Consider the following 13,825-nt stretch of genomic DNA (forward strand, 5'->3'; position numbering starts at 1 on the left):
TTAACAATAATAATTTGGTACAAACAGGTGAGCTGCTCTTCAGGTTCAAAACCAATAATTGGAAGGTTTGGTTGTGTATATCATATTTTAAGAATTGCTGTAGGAGGAGCAAAAAGGAATCTCAGTCACTGGAGGTTTTTAAGAACAAGTTAGACAAATACCTGTCAGGAACGGTCTAGGTATTTCTGCCTCAGAAACGGTCTAGGTCCTGCCTCAGAGCAACTAGGATGGATTGGATGACCACTTGAGGTCCCTTCCAGCCCTACATTTCTATGAGTCTATGAAAAGCAGAAACAGCTACTCTATTAACCCTTGTGCTTTAGTAATCTCTTTGGATCTACTCACTGAAGTTACTTTTTTGAGGTGTAATGTGTAGAAGAGCAGATATACTGCAGGATAAAATTATATACTTATCAACAGAAAACTGGGAAACAGCTTTCCAATTTTTGGTCAATATTGAATACAATAGATAAAAAAGTCACTATGTACTTGAAGAATAGGTATTTAGTTATATAATATGCTCCACTTTGCTCCAGGTATTTTGTTAGGTATTTTGTTATATAGTGCTCTAGCTCTTTCTACACTAATAAGTCTGCCTCTAACAAACAAGAAGTGTCCAAGTTCTGGAAATTCTAATGAAGAATGATTGACTCCTGCTCCCTCCCGCAAGAGCTGTTCTATTCTGATTTAGCAGAGGGAGACTGGAGGTGTGGGGGGAAGAAGTGCATTTCGAATCAGGAAATGTTTGCTTCCTCTCACGTTATGGAAAAGTGGATAACTTTTGTCCATTCCTCACAATCTGACTGGAGGAGTAGGAATCAATACAATCTGTTAGCTTCCAATAACAATTTTTGCGAGAGAAAAATGGATCTTTGAATAACCTTTAATCAGAATTTAGTGTGCTAGTTTTTGGTAAATCAAGTGGAAATTTAGATTAGTGCATTAGAAAAATTACTCTTGTCACATCTCTAGACATTTTAAACCAACATTTAAAATTGATTACTCTCATCACTAAGACAGATTGTGGCTTTGTGTTCTGTTGTAACTTCAGAGAGGTAGCTCCAATGGTTCTACTGCAGAAATGCTTCCACTGTCAAGTTAAATAATCAAACGCAGCAATACAAATCGCATCAGAACTTTGTTTTTAACATTAAACTATCTATGGAAAAAACCCAGTGCTTCAATGTATTGACATGACACCACACTCATCCATGCAATAATGAAATGATTTAGCCAACAGCTCGTCATTCCCTCACCCCAAAACAGCCATCAGAAATAGAGGGGAAACTGCCAGTATCCCTCTCAGGCAGCAATTAAAGACGACCCTCGGGGTGGAAGGAATCAACTGAAGCCATCTGTGGGAGCAAAACAGCAGCCAAGGAAGGGTGTGGCAGCAGGGACAGTCCTAGGGGAGCAGGAAAAGCAGGGTTTGTATAAGGCTTTAATCTAATAATGAAATCTATGGATTGGATTTTTTTTTTAATTAATAAAGCAAATTTTGAATGATGGGTCTGTAATTTTTTCTTTGGTTTCTGGTGATTTCACATGTGACTATAGCCTAGTCTTTTCAGCTATGGCATCACCAGAAACACGTCATGGAACTATGGCCCCATTATTCAGTCACCTGTCATTTAGGGTAGGATTTGCAAAGGTGCTCAACATGGGTCTAACTCTGCTCCCACTCCAAAAGGAGTTTTACCACAGGACCAATTCTACTCCCACTGAAGTCAATGGTAATCACCCACTGATTTCTAAAGGGATCAGAGGTAGGTCAAAACTGAGCACTTCTGAAAATTACACCCCAAATCTAACTGTAAACAGAAAGCCACACAGCCAGGATGCTCAACATTAACACAGCAGTGGAATGACTAAACTTAGTTTGGTGTGCACCTATTCAGGCAGTAGTTGCCTCATAATCAAGTTACATAATGCTTGCTTGACTTGCCATACGACCAGTATGAACAGATATAAATTAAGACCAAAAAAACTGGAAAAGTGAAAAAAAAAAATCATCCTCCAGCAACTTTCCCCCTTTAACTTTACGTCTCCCAAAGAGGTCACTTTATATGTACAGTAACTCCCCACTTAACATCCTCTCGCTTAACGTTGTTCCGATCTTACGTCCCTACTCCATTACAGAACATGCTCCGTTTAAAGTTGTGCAATGCTCCCCTACAATGTTGTTTGGTTGCCTGCTTTGTCCACAGCTGGCAGGCCCCCTATCAGCTCCCCTACGCCCCGCCCCTGCCCCAGAGCCTCCCACCCACTGGCAGACCCTGCAGATCAGTGCCTTCCCCTTGCTCCTCCTGCCCGTGGCAATCAGCTGGTCTGTAGCGTTCAGGAGGCAGGGGGGAGGAGCGAGGAATAGGCCCGCAGGCTCCCCCCCCCGAACACCGCAAACCAGCCACAGGCAGGAGGCAGGGGATGGAGGGGGAGGCTGTGCGCAGAGTCCTCGCTCCCCCCCCCGCCTCCCGAACACCGTGAACCAGCCACAGGCAGGAGGCAGGGGACGGAGGGGGAGGCTGTGCGCAGAGTCCTCGTCCCCCCCCCCCCCCCCCTCCTGAACACCGCAAACCAGCCACAGGCAGGAGGCAGGGGACGGAGGGGGAGGCTGTGCGCAGAGTCCTCGCCCCCCCCCCCGCCTCCTGAACACCGTGAACCAGCTGATTGCCATGGGCGGCAGGAGGGGGGGATCTGTACGCCTCGTCCTTGCTGCCCCCCCCCCCCGCCTTCTGAATGCCGCAAACCAGCTGACTGCCACGGGCAGGAGGCAGGGGAGGAGTGAGGACGTGGTGTGTGGAGTAAAGGGGGAAGAGGTGCGGGGGAGGGGGAGAGGAGGAGAAAAGGCAGGTTAAAGTTGGCTTGCAAATCCTGAGTGATGACGATTCTGACAGGGAACGCAGCTCCAAAGTGATTAGGGGAGTTGGTCATCTAATAACTTGCTATAAAGAAATTAACCAAGATAAAAAAAGGAAAGCAAAACAACCATCTCTAGACGTGTTTTTTCAAGTTCAGCAAGAGAAGCAGCTGGACAATCCACCCTCTTCCACTCTCTGACTCCACCTCCTCAACCAAGCTTCATACTCAGCAATGATGATTGTTGTATTAAATTGTTTCTTTAAAATTGTTTAAATCTTATACCTGTATTAAATTGCTTGTTTAAAATGTATATAATGCCTCTTGTCTGGCAAAATTTTTTTCCCCTGGAACCTAACCCCCGCTATTTACATTAATTCTTATGGGGAAACTGGATTTGCTCAACTTCGTTTCGCTTAAAGTTGTGTTTTTCAGGAACATACCTACAACGTTAAGCGAGGAGTTACTGTACGTAACTCAGTAAGCATGCAAAGATCTTGGTCATTCTTTGGTTTCTCATAAACATGAAACTACTGACAGGGTGGTCCTGAGGTCACACGTTATTTATGCCAGTTCCCACTTCCGACCAAAAAAAAAAAATGCGTCTGTGTGCCGAGGGAACATAAGGAGAGTTGGAGTTTAAGCAGCGAACTGTAAACTGAGAAAAGAATAATTTTCTATATTCTTCACAGACCCTTCCACTCCAGGAACCCAACCTATTGTCTGCCAAGCTAAGGTGATTTAGCCTAAGCTCTGAACCATCTGCCAGGGTGTCTATCAGTTTCATAGCCTGGTTTCCTTACAGTTTATGGGTTAAGAAGGATAAACCACCTAGCAGAAACACAAAGTGATTTGATCTTTGACTCACACTTCAGAAGTACATACGTAATCTCAGTAACTGTGCCATACTTAATTTTTTTCAAATACTAATGCATGTGTCAATCAAAACATTTTTATCTTAATAGAACAGAGGTAAATATGTTATTAGATTAGGTAGAATTTGATATATTTTTTATAATACAGATGTTTATTTTTAAACATTTTTTTCTATTTTTACCTATTTAGATGTTCACAGTTGCAGGAAATTATGAGGGTGTTTGTGTGTGTGTCAGGCAATTATTTAATGACAGTAGAGTTTGAGATTCAAGAAGTTAAAGCTTTCTAACCATGAAAACACATTATCAACATCACATGTCAAAAAATATATACAATAAATGTCCTTACAAAAAAAAGCTCTGGTAAGTTATCAAGCAGCATTTTCCCTACTTTGCTATGCATTTCAATCATCATCAAAGGTCAGTTTGTGTGTATATGGTGAAATCAGCATTTACAGATAAAAATCAAATCCTTCCAAACTTACATTATCAACCATAAGATAGTTGGTAATGCCATTTTCCTTTTTACATTATGTGAAATTGACAGCTTAGCACAGTTTACGAAAAAGTTCAGAATATATTTTTGTTTATATATGATAGGAGCTTTTCTATTTATTCTACGAATCTATTCAATATTTTTGAGGGGCATGAATTTACATTTACTGTCCAATAAATACTCTAACCACAAATGCTGGCCGATATCGAAGACTAGTACGCTTGTTATTTTATTGCATGAAAGCATTATCCAAAGCTAAATAATTCAGGTCAGTACGAACATCAAAAGCTACTTCTATTAAATATTGCAAATATGCATTTTATGTTGATTAGGCAGCTTTGTGTTCTATTTGGGAACACTATTTTTAAAGCAGATTAAATGTGCAGTTGTATGTGGATTATTATTAGACAGATCTATTTAGAAACTGACATATTACCATTATATTTTCAGTGTGGCACAATGCAGTTGGCAACTAACATAAGGTAGTTCTTCAACCAAAAGATTATAAACTTCCAAAACAAAATCACTTGGTGAGGGTCATTTCTGCAATTTTATGAAAATATTTTACAGCTACTCAGCAGCACTTACAGATGGTCAAACTAAATCTACAAATGCTATTTAATCAAAATGTAAGAATATATATTGTTAAAACATATCAGCAGTAATGATTATATCACCATTAGAAAAATCAAGTTAACATCAACCAGTCCCTATTCTCTTTTTTACAGAAGCAACCAGCATCTTCCAATCCAGAGTAATCAATATCTAGTTTAACAAAGGAAACGCTTTGGAAAACTCTTAATAGCATAGATATAGAAAATGATTTAAAAAAATGACACGGAATCCTTACATGCTTACCTTTACAAAAAAGGTACAAAAATTCCTTATTTCATTATCAATAAAAATCATAAATGAGAATCTATATTTTGCTACAGAATATTCACAACATATGCCTGTGTCCTAACTAGCTTAAAGACATGTCAGTACATGGAAGGGGTTTGCTGTTTCATACAGCTATGCAGAGTAAGTGTTCTAAGTACAAAATACACTTCAATGTAAAAAAATATCTGAAAAGAATCCCAGTTTTGGGGGGAATGTGCGTGCGTCTGTGTGGTGGTGGTGGTGGTGGGGGGGGGAGGAGGAGTCAGTGCATGGTAGAAAGAAATGGAAGAGCAAAAGTGTTTTTTTTTTTTTTTTTTTAAAGCAAACAGTCTCACCCTGTTCTCATGCTTTAAGACTACAGAATTCACAGGCAGTATTTGTGGATTACGATTAAAACGCTGAATAAAAGCTGCATTTCAAATACCCCCCACCAAAAATGAAAGCCATTTATTAACAAATACAAAAAACCAACAACAACATCGTTCGTGTGGCTCATACCAGGCGTATAAAAAGGGAGAAAGAAAATGGAGTTCCACATAAACAATAGAAAAACGCAACTCATTTGGAGGCAAAATGAAGAAGTCTTCCTCAGGTTTAAGCACCTCAACCCTGGAGCATTTTTACTACAGTCTGACAACGTCTTTCAGCTCTTGGTTTCCCGTCCACACATGATCCCAAATCTATTTAAGGAATGTGGAAGCTGAGAAATTAAACAAGGCGGAATGCTAATATATGTGTACAAGCCAAGCATATGATAACTATGTAGGCTTGCACATGTGGATTTACAAATGCATGCTGCCCTAATCTGAAGACAGGGAAACATTTGTATACGCAGTCATAAATCCTGGCAACAAAATGATCTGAAAGCTAGTTGGGAAATGGAGTTCAAGGGAAAAGGTCCATTTCGTAAAGCCCAGACTAAAAGCTCACCAGAAATAACTGTGAACAGACACAGAATGCAGTTAAAGAACATGCACCACAGTATGCAACCCTCTCCTCTCCCTTCATGCTCTAACCAGTCAAGATCAGTTGGAAAGCGTGAGTTGACGATTCCTAGATTTGTATATCTGGAGCCTGGTTATGGTACGTTGTCAGTGGAAGGCCTCTGAAATTATTCTCCACCCTCATCCCCACCTTGATGCAGTAAACCCCCAAATTGTTGATTTACAAGAATGATTGAGTCAGTCCAAAGGACCAATTTACAGCCTCTGGGGCCATTGATAGCAGGCAGAGATTACTAGAATGCATTGGCAATCCAGCCACACCCTGTTTTCCTCACCCAGGGCTCTCTACATCAGAGGCTGTAAGGAAAAGGGGTACAGTCAACACTATACAATTCAAAGATGCTTTCAACCACATCAGCAGTCACACTTTATTTCATTTACGTATTTTGAAAACTCCAAACAATAACTTTAAAGTTTGTTCCTGCCAGCAGGGCTGGAAGAGAGATTTTTGTGTTTACTTCTTATGAAAGATGCTCAGACACCACAGTGATGGCAGTCCTTATAAAAACCTAGAGAGACAGACAGAGAAAGCATGCCACACAAGTCAAAGAAAGACCTACTGTCAGTTTGTGTGACTAAGATGACACAAAGCAGACTTAATGGGACTTAGGCCTGGGTTACACTGGGGGTGGGGGGGAGAGAGGGGGTGTTTGAACTAAGATACGCAACTTAGTTCAAGTATCTTAGTTCGACTTACCTGGCTGTCCTCACTGCGGCAAGTTGACCGCAGCAGCTCCCTTGTCGACTCCGCTTACTCCTCCTGCCGAGGTGGAGTACAGGCGTCGATTCGGGGATCGATTTATCGCGTCTAGACAAGACGCGATAAATCGATCCCCAATAGATCGATCACTGCCTGCTGATCCGGCGGGTAGTGAAGATATACCCTCAGATCTGGTGCATGGTGTTCAAACCATTTTTAAGCAAAGGTACTCATTTGTTCTTAAATCAACCTCTCATGAGGAGCTAAGTGACTTCAGCTCTGTTCGGCGGGCGGGGGGAAGCCTTACTTGTTCAAATAATCTTTGATCCCTTTCAACTTTATGTGAACTGTAGTATATAACTAGATTAATGCCATAAATCTATTAGTAAAACACGCATAACAATAAATGCTGTACATTAAACTAGCTGTAGTATGATGGTACTTAACTCCTGATTAATGTATCTGTGAATTAACTTCAAACTAACATTATGGGATTTCTGTTGTATCCATTAGCATTATTTTCTTTAACATCTAATAACTTAATGTCAATCTTATTGAAACTGCATTAAAAGGACAAGTTATTCTAAATCACTGCTTGAACCTCCACAGGCACCATTTCTTGTCACCTTAATAAGCTGGCACATAGATTTGATTCTGACTTGGAACTGCTTCCCTAGTCTCAAATCACAGCTGTGCTGAATAGGAAATATCTCAGTTTCAATAGGGAAAAGGTTTGCTCTCAAGTAGTTCACTCCAAGGGTCAAAATACTGCAGCAGGGCATTTAAGTGCCTTTATGTTATTGAGCGGAAACATCAGCTCACATATTATTGATCATAATTGGGTGGCTCTGTTGCAAAGATGTCTGCAATAGTCTTAAGTACTGAGAGACTGGGGCAGAGGAATGTTATGCTTTTAGAAAAAAATGCAATCCATCTACTGCCCAATTTTAAATACACAAAAGCAATCACTAGTTCTAGCACAAAATCTAAAATGCAACCTTGGTTGTTGATGCATCAGGGTCATTTTCAGTACCACTTCCTTAGTTTTACACTGCTGAAGAAAGACAAATCTGTGAATATTGATTAAAACAAGCAGGAGGCAGAGCTTGCTTTCTAGAGTTCTGCAGCAAGAAGAAATGGCAGTTACTTATCTGGAAATTTGTTTTCTGTAACCTAGCTATATACTGTTTCAATCCAAATCACCATTATGCAGCTCTAGTCCCATTAGTCAAGTAACCTTAGTCAGTCAATCATGACTGAAGTCTTTCGGAACTACTACATTCTCAACCTAATTTTATTCTCAGATGACCACTCCATTGCTTGTGAAAGGATCAGCAGCGTGAACCTTCCCCCTTTAGGATGCTAAATGACTATCTGAAAGAAACCAAAAGGTGAACGTGACGATGAATTACAGTGTATGAATCTTTGCTACTGAAGTGGTTATCTGACAATGCCCTCTTCTAAGTCAGATACTAAAGTAAGTCTAACTGGAAAACTTTGAACGTGCTTGGATGAAAGCTATTTAGAAGTGGGGAAACGTAACAGATAAAGCAATCTTTTTTTTTAAAAAAAAAAAAAAAAAAAAAAAAAAAGGAGAGAATCCAGAGAAACTATGTGGACATGTGAGGAGGAACTAATTCTTCAACAACCCTGTAATGTCTGCATCCAGTGTCAGAAAACTACTGCTTAGGCTGTGTCTAGGTCAGCCTGCAGTTCTTCCTGCACACCCAAAGGATCACTACAAAGAGAGGAAATGCTGTGTGGGAAGGCCAGGGAATGAACCCTGCAGATCAAATGACTCAGACCACAATAACTCAAAAAGTTTAGTAGCAATTAGACATCTAACAATGAATGCCAGTGAAAATGAGGTAGGATCAGAAGCTAAAATAGAGAAAGAACAAGTTAAAAATTACTTAGACAAGTTAGATGTTTTTAAGTTACTAAGGCCTATTAAATACATCCTAGAATACTCAAGGAGCTGACTCAGGAGATAACTGAGTTATTGGTGATTAACTTTGAGAAGTCATGGAAGGTGGGTGAGATTCCAGAGGACTGGAAAAGGGCAAATATAGTGCCAATCTATAAAAAAGGGAATAAAGACAACCTGGGGAATTACAAACCACAGTCAGCTTAACTTCAGTAGCTGGAAAGATAATGGAGCAACTAATCAGGCAATCAATCACAACCTAAAAGTGCTAAGTAACAGTCAGCGTGGATTTGTCAAGAACAAATCATGTTTAAGCAACCTGATAGTTTTCTTTGACAGGGCAACAAGCCGGGGGGGGGGGGGGGGGGGGGGAGGGGGAGGAAGAGGCAGAGGTGGTATATCTTGACTTTAGTAAGGCTTTTGATACTGGCTCGCATGACCTTCTCATAAAACAAACAATCTAGGGAAATACAACCTAGATGACAGGTTTCAGAGTAGCAATCGTGTTAGTCTGTAGCCGCAAAAAGAAAAGGAGGACTTGTGGCACCTTAGAGACTAACAAATATATTTGAGCATAAGCTTTCATGAGCTACAGCTTACTTCATCGGATGCATTCAGTGGAAAATACAGTGGGGAGATTTATATACACAGAACACATGAAACAATGGGTGTTACCATACACACTGTAACGAGGTGAGCTATTACCAGCAGAAGAGTGGGGGGGGGGGGGGGGAGAACCTTTGTAGCGATAATCATGGTGGGCCATTTCCAGCAGTTGACAAGAACGTCTGAGGAACAGCAGGGGTGGGGGGATGAGGTGGAGAGGAATAAACATGGGGAAATAGTTTTACTTTGTGTAATGACCCATCCACTCCCAGTCTTTATTCAAGCCTAAATTGATTGTACCCAGTTTGCAAATTAATTCCAATTCAGCAGTCTCTTGTTGGAGTCTGTTTTTGAAGTTTTTTTTGTTGAAGAATTGCCACTTTTAGGTCTGTAAACCTAGATGGAGCTACATAGGGTGGGTGCATAACTGGTTGGGAAACCGTTCTCAGAAAGTAGTTATCAGTGGTTCACAGTCAAGATGGAAGGGCATACTGAGTCGGGTCCCGCAGGGATCAGTTCTGGGTCCGATTCTGTTCAACATCTTCATCAATGATTTAGATAATAGCATAGAGAGTACACTTATAAAGTTGGAGGACAATACCAAGCTGGGAAGGGTTGCAAGTGCTTTGGAGTATAGGATTAAAATTCAAAATGATCTGAACAAACTGGAGAAATGATCTGAAGTAAATAGGACAAAATGCAAAGTACTCCCCTGCCGTTGCAGCAGAGATTTAAACAAGTATCTGGATTCTCTACAATGATTTCTGTGGAGCTGTGCTGTTTAAGTGAACCAGAACGTACGCTCTGCACTAAATTACTGTACACCAGTGGGCTAGTTCTCCAGCCCAGCATGGATCCATACCACACCAGTGTATTTCAGGGCCTTGCCTCAGGACACAATTTATTAGTTAAAAGATGAACTTAGGCAAAGTACCAAAATAAAGCATTTTCTTTGCCCAACATGGGCTATAATTGCCTAAGGCCCTTCCCCCCTCGCCTCTCTCAGCCAGAGCCCTGACCCAACAACTCCCACGGGAGTCTTTCTACACCCTTAAGTTCTCACTCCCTAAGCCTCCTGGGACCTATGGGCTGGGTTTTTTCTCCTACCCCAGGGTCTCCTGCCATTCTCCAGTTCAACTGACCTCTTGTTGGCCTTTATAAGGATTAGGTGCTCTTCAGGCTATCACCTGACTTCCTAACTCCATAGCCTCATCTGATAAGCCAGAGGTGGGGCTGGGCCCGTCTCCCCTTAAAAGGGCTAGTCACCCTGTGACAATTACACTTTTCAAAATAATCTGACAGAGAGCATTTTGTGATGCCACATCCTTGATTGTATCATCCTGTTTGCTCACATACTTGCTCATCTTCAAAATTCTGTAATGTGCAGTGGCTGTCCCTGATTTTAAGGGGAATTAGTGAAGTTTGACTGCATAAGCCATTAAATAAATTGATGGAAATAATCCTTAAATTCCCCATGGAACAAAATAATATGCAACTCATCTGGGAAGAAGCAGAAAACTGATCTTGAGTCTCTTCGTGTCATTTTTATATTGGCATAGCACTGTACAGTCAAGTGGCATGACTCAACGAGTTATTCACGATTAATATCAATGTAAGAAACAGCAGAATCAGGCCCAGCAGCCTGACATCAATATACGTTTAAAATACTTTAATTCTGATATGCTTTCTGCAAGAATACAAAGGTGCATAAACCTCAGAGAGAGAGGAAACCTGGCATCTATTTTATAGGTGCAGAAGTCTATTTTGCAGCAGAACTAGCATGGTTCTACTATGCAGGCACGGGTGAGAAGTATAGGGTAGTAAGTAACTGAAAACATCACACATGGGTTAAACTCCCGATTCCCAAGCCATTGATCCAAAAAGGAGCTCTATACAGTGTCATACCGAGAGACGTGATGTGGGGCAGGAGGATCAGGTACTACATGGTTCCTCCCCTGTTATGCTGGAGGGGAAAGCATGCTTATAGTACAGAAATGACATGCAGAAACTCTGCTACCACTCTGACCTTGAGAGGAGGAGTGCTCTCTCACTTTACCTCAGGCAGTTTCCAAGCACCCAGCCAAATTATTCAGGCTGAATGCTATGGAGAAGATTTTTGCCTTAGTGGAAGACAGCGAGCATGCAGTGCATCTGGCAGTGTGCTTTTACACTGCTTAAATGCTAAGCCTTTGGCAACACAGACCCAACATTAGTTTGATAGCAAACTGGGGAATGTTCTCGCTCCCATTACAGCCAATGAGAATGGTAGGCTCTTGCAGGAGGTGATTAGTGCTTTTCAGGATTAGGCCCTGGGGATCATACTGCAAATATAACAAGCAAAAATTAAGGCTGCTGTTCTCTTGTGGGCATATTATTTTTTTACAAACACCCATTTGTTAACATGGAGTGAAACAAGCTAAGATGCCAGTTCAAAGGATGGGAAAAAGAAAATTAAGGGGGAGAGGGAGGAAAAAAGAAAGCACGATGATATGAAATATTTTTTATATCCAAATCCTAAATAATGTCTTTTAAAAAATAAAACGTAGTTAACTACAATGTATTTTAAAGTAGCATGTCTCTATATACACATATAAGATACAAAATAACATTCTTCAGAATAAAAAGGTCACAATTTTTGGCCTAAAATATATGGCAATGTCGTTCTAATATGAGAAGTTAAGAGGGAACTTTTGGTACCAGCTTAAATTAAAACCAAATGAAAGAACAAGACAAATATTTTGCAGAGGATCTGATCTCAGCAAATCAGTGTACTTCGAAGCTTTTTCTCTTGGGAAAATGGAGTTGGATTCTAAACTAGATGAAAGAGAGGACATGCAAACAATAGGACAGAAGTGCAGAACACACATTGCAATTTATTTCTGTTACTAAAGTTACGATCCTGCAAACCATTGCACAAGTAGCCCTTACTCACATGAATTGCTCCAGTTACTTCAAAGAAACTGTTTGTGTGAGTAAAGGTTACAAGAACAGTGTCCAAAATCAGCTGTTTCATTTTATCATCACCACAGATGATTCTCTTTCATATTTCCTGTACTGTAACATTTGGCATTCCAGTTAATTTTTTTCTCTGTACTATATATCTGTTTGCAAGCATTAATATTATAAATGGCAGGGTGTTCTCTACATTCCAGAGGGGGAAAAAATTCTATAGGTTTGATTTGCCTCAAGAGTTGTTTAAATTACACCAATGCAAGAAGCACTGTTTGGAATGTCATTACATGATAGAATGGTAGGGACTGTGGGAAAGATTTCAAGCCCTGGGTTAACATTTTATACCATTCTTTGAAGATAATTTACAGTTTTCTCTCCACTTCCTCAGTAACAAAGGACCGTCAGAGCTGACAGGGTCTGAATTTGCTTGTTTATTTACATTTGCTGTTCTTTTTAAATGCAAAGAAACATTATAATGGTTATTTTTCATTTTGCTTATGATTTGGGCATAGGGTTATTTTATCAAACCTACCAACAGTGCTGAACACTAGCAATGCTGCATTAAAATCCCCCTAATAAAATGTTACCAATACAAATAGTTGGTCTTAGAATATGAGAAGAGAAAAAACTGTTCACTTTTCTCTTTCACAGGGCTGGATAATTTTAACATTACATAGTTCAGACTTCAGTAGAATGAGCCTTTTACAATATGGTTAACAAGACAACTATTGTTTCAAAGAGTTAAGCGAAACTGCATTGGAGCCTAAGCTGTATTTGATTTTAAAATCTTGTTCTCATATATGTGACCTCCTTTTCTTTACAGAAAACTGCCCCTATTGTTGTCAGCACAGCACTCTGAAAGTTCATGTGGGGAGAATCCAACTCGGAGTCCAAACTGTGAAGCACTTTTGAAGAGTGTCTGTAGCTGAAACTGAACATGTCTGACTCTCCGGATCATGCTGGATAGCTTATGGAGAAGTGACAGTTTCTGGAATCCACTGTCCAGAGCCAGCTAAACTAATTGTTTTAATACTTGTTAACATTTATAGTAGCCTACATTGATGCTACTTATTAAGGATCATGTTCCCATATCTCACATGAGGCCAGACCACATCCTGCCACGGAAAAGCCTCCAAGAAGGGTCCCTGGGGAAGAATATACCATGAGCTGCCCCTAGCAGATTTTTCCCTAAGCTCTTCTGCAGGGGAGGAGGATTGCCCCTCCACAGAATGAAAGCCTGTGGATCCCACAGCATTTACAGGCAACATGATGCCATATCACCTCTCTCCTACTTGAGACCCTCAGCTGAGTGGCTGCAGACCACTGTAGTCAGTGCTTCCTTCACCAGCAGCTGCCTTTGAAACATAAGGAGTGAATTCCTCTCCCATAGCCCATGCCTCACCCTGCATCAGAACTCTGATCCCACAGACGACTTTCCATGGGATGTAGCATGGGGTGGAGTGCTGAGGAGGTGGCTGACTCCCACTTCTGTGAGCAAAGAACAAGCTGTGCATGCTGACTGACTCA

General features: G+C 40.7%; 1 protein-coding gene across 14 annotated transcripts in view; it reads right to left on the reverse strand.

Annotated features, from left to right (window-relative positions):
- RBMS1 (RNA binding motif single stranded interacting protein 1) overlaps nt 1–13,825 on the reverse strand; it is a 205,043-nt gene that overhangs the window by 69,515 nt on the left and 121,703 nt on the right. For 2 of the 14 annotated variants that reach the window (XM_043525852.1, XM_043525850.1), the window contains exon 2: nt 1,257–1,405. The exons of the other annotated variants lie outside the window; for them this stretch is intronic. In XM_043525852.1, coding sequence (XP_043381787.1) covers nt 1,257–1,405 — 149 coding nt within the window. The remainder of the gene's footprint in view (nt 1–1,256; nt 1,406–13,825) is intronic. 14 annotated transcript variants of the gene reach the window in all.

Source organism: Chelonia mydas, chromosome 11 (assembly GCF_015237465.2).
Source record: "Chelonia mydas isolate rCheMyd1 chromosome 11, rCheMyd1.pri.v2, whole genome shotgun sequence".
Taxonomy (NCBI): domain Eukaryota; kingdom Metazoa; phylum Chordata; order Testudines; family Cheloniidae; genus Chelonia; species Chelonia mydas.